At 42.8% G+C, this 21,563-nt stretch overlaps 2 protein-coding genes across 5 annotated transcripts in view; one reads left to right on the plus strand and one right to left on the minus strand.

Annotated features, from left to right (window-relative positions):
• The window catches only part of gas7b (growth arrest-specific 7b), a 60,422-nt gene extending 57,044 nt beyond the window's left edge, over positions 1 to 3,378 (plus strand). For both annotated transcript variants that reach the window (XM_032574049.1, XM_032574050.1), the window contains exons 12-14: positions 947 to 1,026; positions 1,132 to 1,230; positions 2,131 to 3,378. In XM_032574049.1, coding sequence (XP_032429940.1) covers positions 947 to 1,026; positions 1,132 to 1,230; positions 2,131 to 2,244 — 293 coding nt within the window. In that variant the 3' untranslated portion in view covers positions 2,245 to 3,378. The remainder of the gene's footprint in view (positions 1 to 946; positions 1,027 to 1,131; positions 1,231 to 2,130) is intronic.
• Positions 3,379 to 4,377: 999 nt separating this feature from the next.
• LOC116727027 (myosin-16) overlaps positions 4,378 to 21,563 on the minus strand; it is a 52,069-nt gene continuing 34,883 nt past the window's right edge. For all 3 annotated transcript variants that reach the window (XM_032574047.1, XM_032574046.1, XM_032574048.1), the window contains 17 exons: positions 21,459 to 21,515; positions 15,602 to 15,688; positions 14,429 to 14,674; positions 14,212 to 14,329; positions 12,878 to 13,005; positions 12,609 to 12,805; positions 12,396 to 12,528; positions 10,827 to 11,043; positions 10,486 to 10,622; positions 10,292 to 10,395; positions 9,283 to 9,475; positions 7,911 to 8,114; positions 7,688 to 7,813; positions 7,449 to 7,619; positions 6,634 to 6,834; positions 6,403 to 6,549; positions 4,378 to 5,103 (listed from right to left, as the gene is read on the minus strand). In XM_032574047.1, coding sequence (XP_032429938.1) covers positions 4,951 to 5,103; positions 6,403 to 6,549; positions 6,634 to 6,834; positions 7,449 to 7,619; positions 7,688 to 7,813; positions 7,911 to 8,114; positions 9,283 to 9,475; positions 10,292 to 10,395; positions 10,486 to 10,622; positions 10,827 to 11,043; positions 12,396 to 12,528; positions 12,609 to 12,805; positions 12,878 to 13,005; positions 14,212 to 14,329; positions 14,429 to 14,674; positions 15,602 to 15,688; positions 21,459 to 21,515 — 2,619 coding nt within the window. In that variant the 3' untranslated portion in view covers positions 4,378 to 4,950. The remainder of the gene's footprint in view (positions 5,104 to 6,402; positions 6,550 to 6,633; positions 6,835 to 7,448; positions 7,620 to 7,687; positions 7,814 to 7,910; positions 8,115 to 9,282; positions 9,476 to 10,291; positions 10,396 to 10,485; positions 10,623 to 10,826; positions 11,044 to 12,395; positions 12,529 to 12,608; positions 12,806 to 12,877; positions 13,006 to 14,211; positions 14,330 to 14,428; positions 14,675 to 15,601; positions 15,689 to 21,458; positions 21,516 to 21,563) is intronic.

The raw sequence follows: 21,563 nt of genomic DNA on the forward strand, positions 1-21,563 counted from the left end.
GTAGAAATTCACAACAGCGACTGAGTCGGACAAAAAGCCACAGACTGGGCAGAATGTCCAATATGGCTTCTATGTCCTCCGTTGGTGAATTGTGCTCATACAGGATTCGTCGCTCTACTTTTCAGACTCTGAGGAAGCCCAGCTACATGATGACCCCTCAACCTGTGTAATGTTGAGCCGAGTCGTTGCTAGGTACTACCGAAAAAGTAACATTTAAGTCATCTTCTATCAGTAACAGCACCCACACTGAAGATTGTTGTTGCCAATGACCTCCTAGTGTTTATGCATGGTGCCTCCATCGATTTCTGTGTGTAACACGTCACGTTTTGTTGCTTATTTGACTTTTAGAAGTCAGAAAAGCAACAAGTCAGATCATGAATTAGAACCAGAGGCTTCTAATTCATGATCCGAACAGCATTAAACTCAAATGGCTGCACAAGCCTTCTTACAGCAAGTTAAATAAGATCTATATCGAGGTTTAAAAGCATTCTGAGAAGCAGCTTGTTGTGGGCATGTTTGAAGTCAGTTACCATGGTGCCCTCACTGCGTTTGTTTTTAGCGAGCTTTCATTTATAGACAACGCAAGCTAACGCTGAAGACAGAAGATGCTGACCAGCATCGATTCCTCCCGGATCTTATCTCTCTCATGATGAATGTTTTTCTGTTGTCAACAGGATGCAGGATGTGTCATCACCCCTTTTTATACTCTGTCGTAATGAAATCCACTATCAGCCCAGATCCTCTGCCCTGCGTTCGAATAACAGTTTGAGCTGCCGGTTCTGTGCAACAGTTTGCAAATGTGACAGACACCTGGAGGGATAATTTGTCTTGTGACTCCACCTGCTGGATGTTTTGTGTTACATACTACTGGGAATACTGGGACTGGTGTATTTCTTGAATGAACTCCTGTATATATGATCATTTTTCCCCCCCATCCTCCCAACAGGGGATGATCTGATGCGCTGCGTCGACCTGTATAACCAGTCTCAGTCCAAGTGGTTTGAGGAGATGGTCACCACCAGCCTGGTAAGGACACACCAGTTTGTGATGAGAGAGAGAGAGAGTGTGTGTGTGTGTGAAGCAGGGCTGTCTGAAACAGAGGTTCAGGTGTTTTTGTCCCGTCCTCATCAGGAGCTGGAGAGACTGGAGGTGGAGCGGGTGGAGATGATCAGGCAGCACCTCTGTCAGTACACAACTCTACGCCACGAGACGGACATGTTCAACCAAAGCGTGAGTGGCCCGAAAAAGTACAAACAATTAATTAACATATGTTTGATAGTTTATTAGATTAAAATTAGTTTTATTTGATTAACTAGTAACATCTGCCAAGAGTTTACTCCAGAAGACGGCGCCTCTGGTTATCTTTAAGCAAAGACAGAATTAAAGATGGCGGAGCGTCCCGGAACAGGAAAGAGAAACGATTCAAATAGAGTCCGGTGTGGGACGTTTCTGTTTTGAGTTATAAACACTCGACAAGTTCCTTAAGTTATCAACTTACTAGACCGGTCATTCAGCAGTGCTGCAGCGTCAGCTTCTCAACCAAAAATTTCTGTTGTGCTACGAAGACGAGGATATGTTAGAATAACAGAGAAAAATCTGTAACACGGTTGAAAAAGACCCCGTGCCAATAAGCACGGTGGATTTTGACCACAATTTTCTGTTTACTCAGTCCGTATTTAACGCACTTCACACAAAGAAAAGTTCAAATATAATGAGGTTTCATTTTTTTAAAGATGTACCCTTAATGTTATGGAAAGACGGTCAGACTCTTGATACAAGAGAAATCTGGGGTTTTTAAGAAAGTGTCCGGTTATTAATTAATCGTTAGTCGATCAATAAAAGCAATTAACTTGGGATTAACTCATTAATTGATAACTTGCATTCCTTTTTTTTTTTTAACCTTTGTTACTGTGAAAAAGCCCAGAAAAAACTGAGCTTTTTCCCAGTTTTTCTCAAAGTATCTTGTGCTGATTTTTGAAACTATTACGGAAGAGACTCCCTGCGTTATATAATTATCTCCAGCAGAGGGAAGCAAAGGGCCGTTTCGCAGTACTTGACAAAAACATTAAAATCCATCTACTCAGGAGCTTCGTATTCGTTGTTCTCAGTTAACAGCTGCTTTCTTTGCAGACTATGGAGCCGGTGGACAAGCTCCTGCAGTGTGTGGACCCCATCAAGGACAGAGAGGTGTGGGTGCGGGAGAATAAGACGGGGGAAATCAGGCCTGTCGATGTAGAGATCTGAACTCCAGGGTTAGTGAGGACAGCTCTCTGCCTGAGGATGTGACTGGGAGCTCTGAGACGGGATCTGTACCTCTTTTTTTCTCACTAATTCACGCGTCGCAGAAAGCAGACCGAGGACGAGCTCGCCGGACCTTCACCGGTCAGCCGATCCTCCCCCAGGCCCCGACGAAGACGACGTCCATATTCGAGCGAAAAGTTTCGAACAACGCCGAGGCGTTTAAGATGCGGCGGCAGAGTTTTGTTTTGAGTTACACTGATTCTTTGAACGGGAAAATAGCAACTGTGAGTGGGAATTGTTTCCTAAAGGATACTCAGGTGAGGTGAATGATGAAGTAGCACCGACTTGTACATTTTGTAAATGTTGAGACGCACTCACGTCGTGCAACAGTGTAATGCTAATTCATGACAACTGCCGTGATTTAACAGATGCTGCTAAAACTAAATGCAGTTAAGGCTAAGAGTGTTGCTATGATACTCCGAAGCCCAATAAGGTTATAATTCAGTAATGGTAACATCTTTGTGACTTAGTGGAGCCGTGATTTTTACTGTTGCTATAATGTTCTGTTGAAGCTCATGGGCTGTTAAATTTCAACAAATGATATATTTACCGTCTTAAAATGGCTGAACCACCTGATAAAGACGGTGATTATCTGGTGATTATTTTGCAAAGGATTCTTCAGAAAATCAAGAAAATTAGCATCCTCTTCATGAGACTGTTTTACTACTACAAGAGAGAGTCTTCAGTCAGAGGCTTCTGCAGAACAGCTGTAATACAGACTGCTACAGGAGATCTTTCTTGCCCACAGCCATCAGGATCTACGATCTCTTTGAAGAACCTTGGATAATATGAGTTACAACAAGATTTGATTTCCCTCTGGAATTATTAATGTATGATTGTAAATGAATTGACCTCTAAAATAAGAAAACAAAAATTAAACATGCCTCTTTTACTGAAAATTAATCACAAACGGGCTGGTAAATATATTTCTGAGAGAAAAACTGTTGTAATCCATTAAAAAAGCAGACCTAGCTAACGTGAGCTAATGTTAAAGCTTGGATTAGCCAACTTTGTGTTTGCAGTTTGTTTATATGAAAATGTGGTAATAAAACTAATAAATTTAACTAAAGAAGACTACATGGTTAAAGACTCTGGCAGTCATTTGTAGAAAACAGAAAGGAGGAAAATCTTTATGGCACAAGCTAATGCCAATTAGCTCTGTTAAGGAGTCACGACTAGTTGAACATGTTGGCCTAAATATGCTATAATTTTCCTACTACCTAAAAAAAATTACTGTTTGTGATACTCCAAAACTCATAATTACTTCAAAAATGTGCATCTTTTCTTAAATTTTTCACCCACGGAAGTCGCCATTTTTTCCACCGCTGGGTTGATGACGTCATCAGGCCCATTCTGTACGGGAGTCTACAAAGGAAACACAGGAAGGCTAACTTAACCCGACTAGTTGTTTATCATATTATGTTTGACTGGTGCAATTTTAGGTAATACCACCCTGTGTCACTATCGGCTGTGATAAAAAAAAAAACATAAAAATTGAGGCGAATCTGGATGATTTCCCACATGAAAAAAGGAGAGCGCAATGCGAGAGCCGGTCAGGATTTGTGTGATCTATAAAGTCTATATCATAAATCCTACGTTTATGGTTACAGGATGTACTGGTGGGTTTTCCCCACGCAGGTTTACAGTCAGGAAGTTGCACTTTAGAACTGAAAGATTAAAGCCAAAATGAAAATGAATCTATTTTAATAATGTTCTGGTGTCCCATTGTAAATATTAAAATGCGTTTTTCATTTAAGAGTCTCTAAAGAATGTGAAATAGAAAGAAAGACACTATTATGATTTAAAGATATATAAAAGTTTTACATAAAATACAATGCACAAAAAAAGGAAGAAAGTTCCTTCGGATGGATTTTTTGTCCAAGCTAAAAGTTGAACAATTTTTATTATTTCTAATCCCTGACAGTATTACTGTTTTTGTTTTACTTTATCACTTAAGAAGAAATTGAATATCTTTTTTTTATGAATAATTAAGGGTTGGTCAGTTTGCTGTGGATAATTAAAAATCCATCTAATGTCAAAACATTTGTTTTATGTTGGAAATAAAAGGAAAAGGCAGAAAAGAAAAAGTATTTATTTTATAAAAGACATTTTCACATTAAAACAGTACATGATTTGATCAGACCTTCTTTCATCATTAGGCGCCGATATAAAGCTTTGGGTACAGGTTTGGACAGAGTTACACTTTTAGATAAAATATATTGAAAATACACTTAACATTGATAGGAAACAGGGCATTGATTGATTGAATTATCGCTTGTTGATCTTGAAACCATCCCCATGTCAGCATCTGAGTTACCAACTCAAGCAACCAAAGCTCCCTGAAAGGATTTTAAATCAGAACTAAATGTTGGAAAGACAGACGACTTATTTTTTAAGAAAGCTTAGCAGAGAACACCAAACAGGAATTTAGCATTTGCATTAACAAAAATCAGCTCTGTTGCGTTTAAAAGCAGAAATGTTTAAAGCTGGAGCATGTCACTGGTGGAGGAGGACAGGAAAACACACAGGAAGGTGTGACTCCCATTATATATGAAGAACATAAAGTCCTGGTAACGTATTGCTGATGTTCCAACGCTAACGCTGCAGCGCTGCTTGTCTCTGCAGAGGACATTCGAATGTAAAGTCCGGCTAATCGATCATGAGCTTCTTGAGGGAGTTGAGGTAAGCCGGAATGAGGGAGCTGACCGACTCGCTGTCGTCGTTCAGGATCTTCTCCCCTCTCCCCTCGGATCCCACGGAGCTGGGCGACCGGACCAGGCCCGGGTACGGAGTGCTGTAACCCTGCCGGAGAAAACACGTTTCTTTCAGGACGGAAACACACTCCAAACACACTCACACCAACAGGGTCAATCCATAAGCTTTCCCTTAAACATTAAATGGTGTTATAGTATCTTGAATGTCGTAAACTTCAAGGAGTTTTAATTAAATTTTATGTTATTTTTCTTAATTTATTTGTTGGGCTGCCGCATTGAAGTGTGGTTTGTATTTGTATTCCTGAGTTTGCAGGACCAAAAACCAGCAGGAAAACTTTTGGGGTTTGTGCCTCTGCTTTCTGCCATTCTTCATAGCAACAATAACCAGGATGGAACAATATGGCTGTAAAACTTATCAGAATAAAAGCCTTTCTTATCAGTGGATATCAAGAGTTATAAATTTTTTTTATATATGTATTTGAAATTCGACCAAATTGCTGGTGTAATCTTTCCTGTTTTATCCACAGCTTTCTCTTTACTGTCGTGTTTTTTATTTTTTAGCAGTTATGAGGAACAGAGGTGAAACATGAAACTGCTGCTGCGCATGTTACTCAACAGGTAGTTGCTAGGTAACCACAAGTCACTCAACAGGTTGTTGCTAGGTAACCACATGTTACTCAACAGGTTGTTGCTAGGTAACCACAAGTCACTCAACAGGTTGTTGCTAGGTAACCACATGTTACTCAACAGGTTGTTGCTAGGTAACCACATGTTACTCAACAGGTTGTTGCTAGGTAACCACAAGTCACTCAACAGGTTGTTGCTAGGTAACCACATGTTACTCAACAGGTTGTTGCTAGGTAGCTAAGGAGTGAGCAAGTGAGTTGGTGCCATGCTTAGCTGGGCGTGAGCGGTTGAGCAGCAAAAGCCTTTCCTCTGCCTGCATCTCCCAGAATGCTGTGCGGTTCAGAGTCTGAGTTCATGGAATATTCCATATAATGAATGTTTAACTTTCTATCAGGCATTTTAGTTACTGATATTGATCATGTGTGTGTCGCGATATATATTCCTATTGATTTAGATTCTCAGTAGGATTCAGGTCTGGACTTTGACTAGGCCACTCTACCACATGAATAAGCTTTGATATAAACTACTGAAGCCCGAGTTTAATTAGTATATTTTTAGTTTTTTTTTTCCCTATGCTAAATCTTTTACTATTTTTAAGTGTAAGACAGTTTTAGCAAACCTCCATTTCTTCCACTTCTCAATTATGCAAAACGTTTTGTTGGTTTATCACATAAAATCCCAGCGAACCAAATGGAGTTCCATGCTGTACTGCAGACGGGGAGCAGGTTTGTCAGAAACAGATGACTTTTGTTCTCCTTACAGAGGAGTGCCCCTTGCCGAAGCTGCCCCGGTTCTTGGTCCTGATCTTAGTCAGCGCCGACTCTGCGATGTCGGCCCGCTCCTCCGCGTCGTCCAGCTCGTGGACGGTCTTCCTGTACTTCGCCAGGTTCATGTTGGCCTGCTCCTCCTGACGGGGCGACAGCACATGGTGAGACGCAGACAAGCACAAAGCCACCCAGACAATTCAGAGCGGCGGCGCGGCGCAGCGTACCGCCTCCTCCACTTGTCTCTTGTAGGCCTTCATCTTGTTCTGCAGCCGCTCCACCAGCTCCTGCATCCGCTGCTGGTTCTTCTGGTCCTCCTCGGACTGGAACAGCAGCTCCTTCAGGCGCCGCTCGTTCTTCCGCAGCGTCTTCACCGTCTCGGCGTGCCGCTTCTGCTCCGAGTCCAGCTCCAGCTCCAGCTCCTTGACCTGCACAGAGTCACGTTTTCTGTAGGTGCAGCCTGAGCGTGTGCTACGCAGACATACATAAAGAGAGTACAGGTAGGGCTGTCGAATTTTTGGTTATCGGAAATTACATGTTTTTGAAAAATTTGGACTTTCGGCACGTCCCAAGGCTCTTGGGACTCATCTTGTTTCTATATATTTGGACTTTGAATATAATTCAACTGTGTGACAAAATATAAAAGATCCATCTAAGATTTTTTTTTCTTTTATCATTATAGCAATAAATACAGTCATACGAAGCCATGCCATAAAGTCATCTGGCAAAGTCAAAATAATACGAGAACAAAGTCAGACATAATAAGCCAAAATATTAGGAAAATTAAGTAGTAATTTTATGTGAAGCCAGACATAAAATAATAACTGAAATTTAATTACACTAGATTTCTTTCTTACTAAAACAGCTTGTTTTCCCTCGTAATTTTAAGACGTTCTTCTATAACTGCGTTTTACACCTGAAATTTCAAAGTGAAATCTTAAAAGTACAGATCTCACCACGATACTGACACCGACTTGTCCGGCCCACCTGCAGTGTGGATCGTCAGTATTGGAGAAGTGAAGCAGTTTTTCTAGGAACTGACCTTCCCCTCCAGCTTCTGGATGATCTTCTTCCCTCCTTTCAGAGCCATCTGTTCGGCCTCGTCCAGCCTGCCGCTCATGTCTTTGATCTGGCCTTCCAGACTTTTCTTCACCCTCTCCAGGTGAAGCGCGTGCTCCTGCTCCAGCCGCAGCTCCTCTCCGACTCGCGCCAGCTGACAGAGCACAGCGTTTTGTGGCGTGTTTAAAGGTAAGCGGCGCGCGGCAGCGTCCTGAGTCTTACCTCGCAGCCGGCCTTCTTGACCTTGTCGGCGCAGCCTCTCATCTCCGTCTGCAGCTCCTCGTGTTCCTGCTGCAGAGCCTGCAGGTCCACCTCCAGCTTCCTCCGCCCGGTCAGGGCGGACTGAAACTGTACGCGGCAAAAACATAAAACAATTAAGAAAAAAGGTTCAAAATGTCCGATTGGTGTCAAATGGGTGTTACGGGAACAGAAAGCCGGTGTCGACCTGTCCGCTGAGGTCGCCGTGCTTCTCGTTGGCCTCCTGCAGCTCCGTCTCCAGGACTTTCCGGGCCCTGTCGGCGCTCTCCAGGGCCGCGCGCGTCTCCTCGCCTTCGCTGACCAGCAGGGCGCAGCGGCGCTCCAGGGCCGCCTGCTCCTCCCGCTGCTCCTCGTGGCTCCGCACCTCCTCCTCCAGCTGAGCCTGCAGCTCCTGTGGCGGAAACGGAACAACGAGGCCTCAAGGAAGCGTCCGTATACCCTGACCTTGGAGAGTTTCACAAATGTGCACACTTTTCAAGTTCTCTTGAGTTTTCAACAAGCTATGCTACATGGCTCAGGGTCAGCAAGACCGGATGGAGAACATCTGGCTGTAGGTTTGGGGTTGTCGCCCTGCTGGAAGGTCAATCTCTGCACACGTCTTATGAAGGTCCTAACAGGCATCTTGGATTGTCGCCATGAGCAATAACTCAATTATAACAAAGCTCAACAGTTTTCATTTGCAAGATTTGTTTTTCTCTTTTTCTTACCAAAAATTGGATGGTAAAAGTCTTCAGTCTGGTGCTCTGGTCTCAAATAGACCCATTTTGGTTTACAGAGAATTTATCAATCATTTTATGTGTTTGTTTTTTTTTATTCCAGTTGTTTTGTTCATTTATGTTGGATATTTAAAATGTCTTACAGTTCCAGTGTTAAATAATCATTGGAATTTAAAATTGATATTTGAGAATGTGCTCTTGCATTCTGACGTGATCAACATTATATGGAATTAAAATGGTCTCAAAACAATATTACCGTTTATCTCAAAAAAGGTCTGTAAACGTAGACGTCAAACATCTGTAAAGCCCTTAGTGACCACTTCAAGTTCGGATTTATGTAGGAAATTTAGTGGAAAAAAATGTTGCGAGGATTTTTATTACTCCTTGAAGATCTCCGAAGGAAAGAAAAAAGCCAAACATGCAGGAAATGTTTCCATTATTTAATGTCTCAAGAAAATGGTTAAAGGAGGAAGCAGCAACGAATGGATGGACATAAATACACCGACTCTATGCAACGGAGCGACTGAATTTTTTCTCTTCCTCAGAAAATTGTAAATATCGGAAGAAAAAGAAAAACAGAATATCCCGTATCAGTGCTGAATATCCAAAATCTTTTTGCTTTTTTATTTTTTGCCCAGTTGATTAGTTTAGGTGGACAGCTTTTTGAGTTAGTCAAAAATCTTGAAAACAACTAAATCAATATTCCTTAATTTCACAGCTGCGCATTACTTTGTGCTGTTCCATCACGTAAAACCCAAGTCGAAAACAAAGACGTTTTTGTGGCTGGATAATCAAACCAATTTATAAGACTTTTAAAAAAAAAGAAAAAAAAATTGAGCAGACCTTGATCTGCTGCTGCATCTTCTTGCTGTTCTTGTTGAGCTCCGCGTTGCTCTTGGTGAGCAGGTCCAGTTGCACCTCCAGCTCGTTTATGTCTGCCTCCAGTTTCTTCCTCAGCTTCAGCGCCTCTGTTCTGCCCTTCACCTCCACGTCCAGACTGGCCTGCAGGGACTCCAGCGCCCTCTGGTGGCTTTTTCTGAGAAGACGACAGTCGTTTTTCAGAGTGCAGCTCAAAACGGGCAGTGAAGCTCGTTCAGAAAGTCGAAGCGGCCTCTGGCTTACCTCTACAGTTCCCCCGCAGCATTAAATATTAATACAGAATAATAATAATAAGACACAGTTTGAGTCAAACTTAACATTTTTAATGCCACCTTGAATCAAACTTTAAACCAAAAAAAGCTATAAATGTAAGAGATATTAGGAGGACCCTTCTGTGTTACAGTCAACCACATTAAAAAAAAAATTATTTCTGTGGTCTGTTTGAGCCTCTGAGTAGAGAATTTGTGCGCCTCACATTGAACATGACTCTCCACCCTGCATAGTGCCTAGCTTAAAAGTCTTTTCGCATAGAAATGCTCCTAGCTTAGCAGGGGTTGGTAACGAAAGTGAGCCAGTGTCAAACTGAACATTGTCCTGCCACACGGGGAAAATTTTGCACTTACGTTTGACAAAACAAACTAGCTAGCTAACTAATTTACTCTCATTAGCTTGCAAATGTAAATTATCAGGTAGTTTTCTCAACCACCTCGAGTCATAGAACGCGATGAGTGACTCAAACCTTTGCCTGACAGAAAAGTCTCGCAACAAATAAAGAAAACACAATATGTACAAGAATGTACGGGATTAAATGAATATATAAAACCTATGATTAACATATTTAAGGACAACACACATTTTTAAATGAATCCAAGGCCTCTCATGAATGTAAGACTTTTTAGGGACGTGTGGACACCCTGATTCAGCCGTCATTCTCTGCATAGATTCTTAAAGTTGACAAGGAGGAGAAACTCACCTTGCCGCTTCACCCTCCTCCTCCTTCTCCTGCAGTCGACGCTCCAAGTCTCCTTTAGCCTGGGACAACTCCAACTGAAGCCTCAACACTTTGGTCTCCTCCGCCTGGAGAAGACAAAGGGGGAAAAAAACATGGTTTACCACAACAATCGCACATTTTGCTTCAAAAATGTCATTTCCGATGTCGTGCCAAACCTCCAAAGCTGCCTCCGATTCCTCAAGCGAGGCCTGCAGCTCTTCTTTCTCCATCTCAAACTTCTTCTTGGATTTCTGGAGCTCATGGACACACTTACCTCCATCGGACAGCTGGTCTGTTAGGTCAGCTATCTCCTCTGTGCAATGAACAACAACAACAATAAAATCAGATGTCGTCACAAATTTCCTGCTGGATTAAAGCTTTGTGAGCATCTGATATTCTGGATGTAAGACGTGTGCATCGCAACTCATTCTGCTTCAAACTGCACGATAGATAGTAAATCTAAGTCCTACAACAACAATATTGACAACACATTAACATTAATGCGTGTCATTCTTACCCTGGAAGGCCTTGTTCTCCCTGCGTACAGCCTCCAGCTGCTCCAGACACTCTTCGTGAGCCGTCTTGACCTTAAAGAGCTCGGCGGCGTGCTGCCTGCTCTCCTTCTGGCAGCCCTCCACCTCGGCCACCAGCTCCTCACACTTCTGCTTCCAGTCGCCGAGCTGCTTCTCCAGCACACGCTGCTTCTTGTCCAGCGCCTGACCACAGCTGCTGGCCTGAGGTCAGGTGGGATGCTGTGACTGCACTGAAAAGGTTTGCTGCTGCAACTTTTTAGGCTACGTTTACACGAGAACACTGCCCGGAAACTGATTTTGGAAAGACTTCCATGTTTACACGGCACAGCCGGGACACCTTGGGTCGGCTGTGTTGTGTTTTGTTATGATTTCTTGGATACAAAGCAACATTTGATGGTGTTCACGCATGTACGGTCGAGTGAAACAAAAAATTATTTCAATGTTTCTATTTGAAAACCGATCTTTTTTTTTGGGCGACAGACACGGCTAGCTCAGTAAACATATTTCCGTCTTTTAACTCAAAACTTCACATGAAGCGATGAATTGTGGGTAATACACTTCACCTCAGTCCACTTGGATAAGGCAGATTAGTCCAAATTGTGGGTCAAGGGCACAAAGAGGGCTAAAGTCCACTCCGGAGATACACTGCGCACTTGAACCCTTTCAAGGACACAAGGGTGGCAGTGCGAGTATTGGACCGAACTAGACGTTTCCAAAGGAAGACGCGGCTCTTGACGTTTCTCAAGAGCCGCAATCGTTTGGATAGGCGAATAACAGGGCGTTTCTCCAGGACGAGGTCCGTTTGGACAAACGAAATCAGAGCGCAACACGACTGGACGAGCCTGTCATCGTAAGAGGTTCTCCAGGGCCACAACTGGTTGGACAAAACTAACGTCTGTCATTCGACCTTTTCTCTTCTGAAATATCGCTAGCTCACTTTTCTGGCATCGGACTTTCACTCCTCTGGAATACTTTGTACTTCTGCGGGACTGTAATAGAAAGGTTTCAGTCTGAGACCTGAAGCTGCGTTTCCACCGACCATATGACTGCGCGAATTGGAACTACAAGAAACACGGCAATTTTGAAAAAGTACAATTTTCGTTAAAACTTTTTGCCACTCGGATGAGGTTGTTGGTTTTTTTGGCTAAATTTAAAGTAGCCTACTGCATTGTGTAAAACTGCTATGGAAACACTTTTTTTCGCATCACGGTGGTCATGGGATTCACAACCGATGTTACCACATGCGGAAATGACGAAGAAGACAACAGGAAGTGGTAGGAGGATGACGGCACATCATGTTTTTAATGACTTATGGTGTAAACAAACTTACTCCTGTGATTTTATTTTAATTTCTTAATTAATGGAAACAACACAGTTTCTAAGTTGTGTTTTCGACATTGGTGGACAAAGTTCTGGGCACATTTGTAACGGAGACGCAGCCAGAGACTTGGTAAACGAGCGGCTAAAATGCAGCAAAGATTTTACATTTTAACTGAAGGGTGGTTCTGTGTAAACTGGACCTTAATGTGGGTTGTTTTTTTTTTCTTTTTTACCTTCTCCAGGTCCATGCAGAGTTCCTCCACCTCTCCCTGCAGCCTCTGCTTAGTTTTTTCTAGCGAGGAGCATTTCGCCTGGGTGGCCTCCACCACTTCCTCGGCCTCCTGAAGCCTGGCTGCGAGCTTCTTCCTGCGATAAATCCCACGTTACCGTTGGGTCATACGTTACAGAACCCACGCAGAGCGCTAGCCGATGGCGGCACCACACACTTGGTCTCCTCCAGCTCGTCGGCGTGCTGGATGGCGTCGGCCTCGTGCTTCGTCCTCCAGTGCGTCAGCTCGCCGTTGAGCTTGGAGACGAGGCGCTGCATCTCCTGCTTGCTCTCCTGCTCCTCCTCCAGCTGCTCCCTCAGCACCTCGCACTCCTGCCGCGCCGAGCTCAGGCTGCCGCCGACTGCCTGCTTAGACTGGCGACAGAGACGCGGACGGTCATCGGACGTTGGCTCCCAATCCGTCCGGGTGTTTTCTGAGACACGGACCTTGACCTCCTCGTCCAGCTGCTTCTTCAACTCCTCCAGCTGCGACTGGAGCAGAGTCTTGGAGCGGGTCAGCTGGCTCGCCCTGCTCTCCGCCTCCTCCATTTGTCGGCTTACGTCGACGTTATCGGCTGGCGGGAAGCACAAGAGATGATTATTGACGACTAAGCAAGGTTAGTACAGCCTGGACGCACAAAACAAGAATACAGTGAGATGATCTGACTGTGAAGAAGGTCCAACAGTGTCCAAACACCCGGATCCGAGTTTGTGTTTAGAACTAAATCAATGGACATTATCCTCCAGTAGTCAAAACTTTAGTATTTGTTGTATGGCTGGAATCGATTGTGGAAATAATCGTCAACTAGTTTAGTAATCGATTAATCATTAACTGGAGGCTCATCAAGAAGAACATCCCAGTCAGACGAAACAAAAACTGCAAAAATATGTACATTTTCCATTTGTTTTCTTATTTTAAAAAGGAATTGAATTATGTGGGTATTTGCATCAATGGATATATTTCTAATATTGCATAAAGAAGACTAATGTGGTTAAATAAATGTGCAGCTTTTGCCAATTTTTCTATCCAATTATTTGTCAGAAGGATAGATTAATCGATTACTAGACTACGATGCAAAGTTTGTTTTCTTATTTCGTTCAATTATATGGCTATTTCCATGTATCACAGTATGAAAAAGGATTAAGTGGTTAAATTAAAAGTCTGCAGAATGTGCCAATTTATTTAATCCAGATAACCGTTTAATTGTCAAAATAACTGATAGATAACTAGACTAATTGGTCGCAATACAATGTTTTCAATTTTCTCTTTTTTTTTTCAAAATTAACCAATTAATCATCTGAATAATCAATAAATTACTAGGAAAATCTTCACAATACAATGTTTTATTTTCTTTTACCCAATTAATTGATTAATCGCCAGAACAATCGATTAATTACTAGAATAATTGTCAAAATACGTTTGTTTTCTTATCTATAAAAGCAATCCAATTGACTGTTTGCTTCTAATAATAGATTTGTAATATTGTATAAAAAAGGCTTAAATGGTTAACTGAAAAATCTGCAGAATGTGCCAATTTTATTATCTGATAAATCGATTAATTGTCAGAACAAATAGATTAATCGATTACTAAAATAATTGTTAGTTGCAGCCCAGGTTCTTTGAGTTGGTACTTGTTAGCAGCTGTTGCCTGCCGCTGCTGTTACCTTGTAAAGATCGTCTAACTCCTCTGAATTTTGAGGGGAACTTGGAATAAGGCCTTTATTCTCACCGGTGACTGGATTTACTGACTGGGACTGACTCTAACTTGCAGTCGGTGTACCTGACAGTCTGTTCTTGGCCACACTGAGCTCAGACAGCGTCCTCTGCAGCTCATCTCCTCTCCTGTTGGCCTCAGACAGCTGCTCCTCCAGCTTCTTCACCTGGCCATCTGACGACATCTGCACCGCAACGCGAACGCAGCCGCGTGAGACCAAAGCGGCAAAATCGCCCGCCCGCTTCAAACCACACCAACCAGACGCCCCTGCTAACTTCCCGACCTTGGCTTTCTGCAGGCCGTCCACCGACGCGGCCAGGTCGTCCGCCTCCATCCTCAGGTTCTGCTTGTCCTTCTCCAGCTTGGCTCTGGTCCGCTGCAGAGCCTCGCACTGCTCGCTCAGCTCCGCCACGGCCTCGCCGTGCCGCTTCCTCAGGGACGCGGCCAGCGCCTCGGACTGGAGCGACGACTCGTCCAGCTCTCTTCTCAGACGCTGGAGTTCGGCCTCCCGCTTCTTGTTCGCCTCCATCTGTTTGTGACACAAACTCGGCGTGAACGTTTGCCTCTAATTGTCCCAAACTGAGGTGTGTTTTTTTTATATATATATTTTGGTACAGCCACAAACCTCAGTGCATTTTATTGGGATTTCTTCTTTTTTTTTTTTTTGGATTAAAAACACTTTTGGGATATTTCTCTATTAGCTTTCCACTTCTACAGACTGAATTACAAATATCCTCTTAAAATAAATATATAAATAAATAAAATTTGGTTGGTGTCCTGCTGCAAGGTGGAGTGGTTTTGTGCCTAGCTTAAAAGATTTTCTACACAAATCGCACCTAGCTTAGCATGTGTTGGCAACAGAAATGAGTGGATAGCAATAACGAGCTTCGCCCAGCCAACTGGGAATAAATTTGGATTTATCCTTGATGCATGCTGGCTAGCTAGCACTTATTGACAGCTACTTATCGGTAGCCTCAAACCTTTTGCCTGACAGAAAAGTCCTGAGACCAGAAAATGAGATTAAATCTCCCTGCCACAACAAATTGTAAGACTTGCGATTAGTGTATTTAACGCCAATATACATTTTTAAATGAATCTAAAACGTTTAAGGTCTTATTTTAAAATGCATGAATTTAAGACTCTTTAATGAACTCCCTGTTTAAACTTCTCCACAATGGATTTGGTTTTTTTTGGCCCTTTGAGACCTTCATAGACCAGCTGGATTTAACATAAATGTCATCATTTTTACAGTTCAGATGGAAAATGGTTGCAAATGATTTCATTTTGGTGTGTCAGATGAAACGAGGCATAAATTAAACACCTTAGACACCGAGGTTGTGTGTCGCTTTGTGTGTCTGTATTTCCCCATCAAATCCCAACAAAATACAGAATACATGCTGGACGTTTGCTGTGTTAAGAGAAACTTTTTATCTTTATCCTTTTTCAGAGGGCGAACCTGTGAAGCCGTGACGCCTCCTGCCTCCTCGAGCCGGTCGGTGAGTTCATCGAGTTCCCTGGTGAGGTCGGCTCTCTGCTTCTCCGCCTGCCAAACGCACGCCAGTCAGAAAGCATCTTCAGGATTATGAGCGCACATTTTAACCAACAGAGGGACAAGAAACATCTTCTGGAATTCAGAGCAGCCACAAAGTAAATCTGAATCAGTCACCACCTGACGGGGTGCGATCTTTAACCTGCAGGGGTCCAGCAAGACTGACAGCTCTCAGGTCAGAGGTCAGTAGAGTGGTATCCAATAAGAACGACACAGGCATGGAGCTCCTGTTTCCTATTAAGGCTAACTGATACTCTTTGTTTTACTGCTGATGTTCTTCGTTAACATTCTTGAGCAAAGAGCCGTCGTTCTCTTAGACCAGCTTCTTCATGTGATCACACACTTCCTCAGCAAACTTAGCAGGTCCATTAAACCCAAACCACTGATATTTCATCCACATGGTGGCGCTGCAGTAATGAACAGCACGTGACAGATCCTTATTAGTCAGAATCTAGGACTAAAAAATGACGGGTTTGAAATGTTTGGGAATTTAATTGTTTATGTGAAACGGTTTTCCAAGATGGAGTCATTGTAAAACATACAACTCCAGCACAAAGTGATGCTGAAGGTTTCAAAATGTCTATAACTTGAAAAGGCCAAGTGGGTCTGTCACGATAAACATCATTGGGCGATTAATTTGTCTCAGAAATTATTGCGATAAGCGATAATATCGTCGCCCTGAGAGCGTTGTTGGCTAACAGCGTAAAAATGGCATAAAAATGCAAGTTCTTATATTTGTCTTATTGTTTTCTGCTAACTTCCTGACCTTGTCCACCTACAACTTTATATGTCTGTACAGCAGTTCAGTTGCTATGTTGTATTTTAAATACTTTAGAAATAATAGTAGTAAGTACATGCATTCTAAGACCAATAAACTGATTTCTAACATTTAATGCTGGACCTGGAAGACATTTTAAATATCCAGAAGACATAAACAAACTAAAAACAAACAAAATGGAGTCACTGTAAACAAATCTGACCTTAATCATTAGGCGCTACAGAGAAAACGGAAAAAACTGCCTACAACTCGAACACACCGTTAAGCTAACCTTTTTGATACTTTTTTAATTTTTTTGGGAAATAACACAAATACAGCAGGAAGTGCTGGTGTACAGTTATATTCAATAAATGTGAGTATTACTGAAAAATTCATCTATTGAAATAAAACACAGACTGTTTTCAAGCCTCTATTTGCACTTACAGCTAATGAAAACACTACATTTTAGATCAATGTATCACATCTGACCGATCAAAACATTTTAATACCTGCTTAAGTAAAGTTATTTTCAAAAGGTCCTTTGAATCTGACAAATGAGCCTCACTGGAAGCATATTCTGATTTACGGACTGTGACCGTATTATCTCACTTTGACACGTATTGAAATGCTATAGGAGTTTTGTTATTATTTTAAATGTTGGCGACGTGGCAACCTTATAAAATTATGTCCACAAGCTTAAAATTATTACATCTCATGATCGACCTTATTAGCTTGTGTTTCTTTAGTTTCAGCCACAAAAATACCAAACACCTTTTGACTGAACGATTCCAACGAGGTGAACGCAAAATAAAACAACACTAATAACAAGGAAAGTTAATACTGTGACATTTTGAACTTCACGTTGCAAGAATTATTAAATAAAAAATATAAGGCTTTTGGGTTTTTTTTTACTCTAAAGCGCCACACGCGTCACGTTGAGGTAAAACTCTCTCTTCGTGAGCAAAGCAGACGTACCTGTTATTTTTATGCCCCCCGTTTTTTCTTTTTTTTTACAACCGGTTTAAAGGCAGGCGTAGATGTTGAGACAAGTTAGCCGTGAGTCTCAGGCCCCCCGGACCGCGACAATGAGCCACATCCGCCTGCACACCTCTGGCAGGGCAACAGAAAACAGATGCCTCACACCGGAGGCCTTCGTTACAAACCCCCCCACCTGCTCGCCCCGAAAAAATAATGTCCACCTGTCCTGTGAAGCCCCGCCCCCTCTAACGCCGAACACTAGGCTCACTCATTGGACCGGACCTGGACCGCTCCGCTGGCTGAGTCAACACCACCCGACACCGCTCCCTCCATTCATGAGCTGGAAGGACCCCCCCGAGAGCGCCCTGCTGCAGCTGCAGACGGCAGAGTCATCCCTCCGTTTGCACAAGAGCGTGGAGGAGTTGTTTGTCTCCGTGCACACACACACACACACACCCCTACGCCCCCCCACACACACACACACACACGCACAAAGGCCCGTTTACAGAAAAGCTTTGCGGTGCTCATCCATCCCGCTGAAGAAACCCAAGCTTTACAGATGTCCAATGTTCCGTTCCTTTACGCCTTTCTGGTTAAAAACAGCATAAGCCTCGCTAGGCTAAGCTACATAAAAAAAAGAGACAAAACAAATCCCGAGCACGGCTTAACGTCTAGCAGGGGTAAACAGAGTACGTTTACCCTCCCTAAGTGGGGTTCTGCCGGGAAGTTATGAGTAGTTAATACCTTTCCTGCTGTTTCCTAACATTTTTGTTTCGTATAAACACAAATCAATTTTAAATGTGTTTTCCAGGCACATATCAAGTAACTATGTTACTTTAAGTTGTTATATATGTCAAATAGGACTTAAAAGAAATTTGACTTTGTAATTTAATCCCCTGAAATTGGGCCTCTGCCTCTTTAAGAAACTCCCGCTCTTTCTAAAACTGCGCCTTCAGTAAGTCATCACAACATGGCTCCTCCATTAACTCTTTAGCAGTGTTTTTACCAGCGTTTCAGATGCACAGTCCCACCAGGTGTTTGCTAATTGCTGCTGGCTAGTCTGCAGGAGCTGAGTGGGAGAGTCGCGGGGCAGGTGGGCCCGGGGGGGCTTCTAAGTGACCAGGAAGCTTGGGAAACTAATTTTCATCTACTGGTTTGGAGTGAATCAGACAGCGCAAAGTGTAATTTTTTCGGATGTTCGTCAGTAACAAACAAGACGTAGAAGTTGAAAACTAGAATGGGCCACACGTCTGACCCAGACATTTCTCCCGTAAAGCACAGATCCAAAAACCATCACAAGCGAGCAAAATTGAGGTAGTTACTTTGAATTTTTTCTTTTCTAATGCAATTCCTCAAAATCTACATTAAGAAAAACCTTTGATGGAAACACGGCTAGTGTCTGTGTGATTAACGTTATTATTCAACTTAAGCGTTTACAAATTGAGTTCAACCTTGACTAACATAGACTTACATTTAGTCTTTTAAAAAGACTTTTGAAAAAAAAAATCACTTTTGCAATTGTTTTTTTTTTTTTTACAATAAAAACAATCAAAAACTAAAATTATGTGACGCTACTTTGAAAATATTTGCAAGAAATTTTGCAATATTTTCACTGATTCAACCCCATTCTAGGATCTACATACAAAATACACAAAGAAAAGAAAAAGCAAACAGATTGGACACAAAAACATATTTACTCTTTCAAGAACTTGAATAGCTTGATTTTTGTCACTCGCCACATCGATCATGGACTACATCTTGTAATCAGGTAAAGCCGAGGCAGCAGTGCAGTAGAAGTAAAACATATACTGCCACCTGCAGGTGGGAGTGAGCAGTCGATTAAATGCCGTTTTTTGTGGAAAGTTGCAATAAAGCGACAATTATGCATCGCCACAAAATAATACAGGGATCTTTTCATTTTGCGTCAATGTATAATCTGTATTTCCATAAAATAAAGCTGGATATAAATGTATTTACAACATCAGCTGAATGCTGCTCACAGATTCATATGTTTGTGTGAGCTTTGAGTGTTGGGATGTTTTCACACCTCACAGTCCAGTAGATGTTTGGGGACCAAAGTTGCAGCATTTGTTCCATTTTCAGCTGACAGTTTGACTTAGTCTGACCAAACTGGGCCTTTCAGAGTTGTTTGTTTTGGTTGTATTTACCCAGAATGCCCTGCTCTATTGTCCAATTCCTGCTTTTGGAGCGAACTCCAGTCTGCTAGAATCCACATGTGCATTTGAACTGCGCCAGAGTTCAACCTCAACCGAATTGATACCGAGATTTTTAGGCGGACCAGAGTTGAGGACTAAACAGGGTTGGTGTCAGCGCATCCTTAGAGCGTATATGCCTCTGTAAGAAACTGTGTGGGTGTGTGTGTGTGTGTGTGTGTGACTGGCTGCCTGGCATTCCACTCGGGAGAGGATCCACTGGAAAAAAAGCGCGCTGTCTGTCGCTCTGCCTCTCCTGATGCTATCAGGCCGAGTGCGACCCGAGGAGCAGAGCCTAACAATGGCGAGCCTGTCTGTAGCCGAGGTATGTTGTAATTGAGCCGCTCCGAAGACGGAGGCTGCCGAACAGATAAAGACCTGCAAGCCTCCGCGTGCCTCTGGCTCCGCTCTACAGCTTTTCGGGGACCGGAGGGGCTCCCGGCTAGCACCGTTAACAGAATACCACCCAGAATGGGGAGAGGTGTGGACAACACGCCCTCAGGCCCACTGTCACTCCGTTCAACACTCCAGGTGAAGTACCTACTGTATGAGGGCTTAAACACACACAGGCTTTAAGAGGGGACTAACACACACTTGAAGCTCCTCAGTAGATAAGCTTTATATGACGCAGACGTGTTTTGTTTTCAGAAAGCTTCACTTAACAGCGAGGATGTGTTGGACTCTTTGTGGTGGAGAGGCAGAAGGTCTCGGTGTTTATTTTGCCTGCAGGGCCAAGGTTTGGGGATTCAGTGGTGTGTGATGGGAAACATCAGACAGAGGAAAAAGCCTGTCTGTGCTCCGGGGGTTGCCCCTGTGTGCTGATCAGAAACACAAGGTCTCACCCAAACCGTTTTGTTATCACAGGTGCAGATGGTTTGGGATGACCAGAGCGGAGCAGTAGCAAGTGAACCTGCTAAAGCTTTTCCTTCTCTTCTTTCCGACAGTAGAAATGCGTTTCCATTACAAACGAGTGCGATTTTCCGCTAATGTTGATAAAAAAACACGCGACTTTACAATTGCGGTGTGGACCCTGAATATGAAACCACGATTAAAATCTGATGTGGATACGTTTCTTCACACGGTAAGTCTTTAAAAAACACGGCGCTCCATCGTCCTCCTGCCACTCGCTGTTGTCTTCTGTCTTTTCCGTCCGTGGCAACGTCCGGTTGTCGATCACGACTCGTGGTGATGTGAAAAAAGGGTTTCCAAAAAAGTGATGTGAAAAAAGTGTATCGAAATACACTGATTTTGATACAGACAAAAAAATAAATAAATACTTTGTCCGAGCTCAAAAACGTTTTACTGACTTTTTTCAAAATTGCCTTGTTTCCGCTGATCAAATCTATGTTCGTAATTCCGATTTGCGTATTTATATATTATATATTCAGCTCTGGAAAAAAACACTTAAAATAATCAGTTTCTCTGATTTTACTCTTTATAGGTATACGTGTGAGTAAAATGAACACTGTTCTTTTATTCTATCAACTACTGACAACACATCTCTGAAAATGTTTTTTTTAGTATTTATTAGCAGACAATGAAAAATATTCACTTAGGAACAACAATACTAATGTTTCAACTCGGGAAGAGTTCAGAAATCAATATTTGGTGGGATAACCAGTGAAGTGGTCTCTTCATTAGCTGAATATGCAGCTAGATCCTCTCATCTACCAACCTGTTGTCAACCTCATGACCGTGATCAGAGTTAATCTGATCACAGAGCCGTTCGGCTCATCGCCTCTCCAGCCGATCTGCGTTTGTATCATTTAAAGAAGAGAAAGCGGCGACAGAGAACCTGATAGTTTTTATCTTCTACCTTCGCTCTCATGGCCCGTTCTGCTTCCAGCTCCTCCTCCAGCTCCTCGATGCGGGCCTAAAGAGACACACAGGAGAATCATTTCCATGAGCGAGAAGCAAAGAC

Source organism: Xiphophorus hellerii, chromosome 10 (assembly GCF_003331165.1).
Source record: "Xiphophorus hellerii strain 12219 chromosome 10, Xiphophorus_hellerii-4.1, whole genome shotgun sequence".
NCBI lineage: Eukaryota > Metazoa > Chordata > Actinopteri > Cyprinodontiformes > Poeciliidae > Xiphophorus > Xiphophorus hellerii.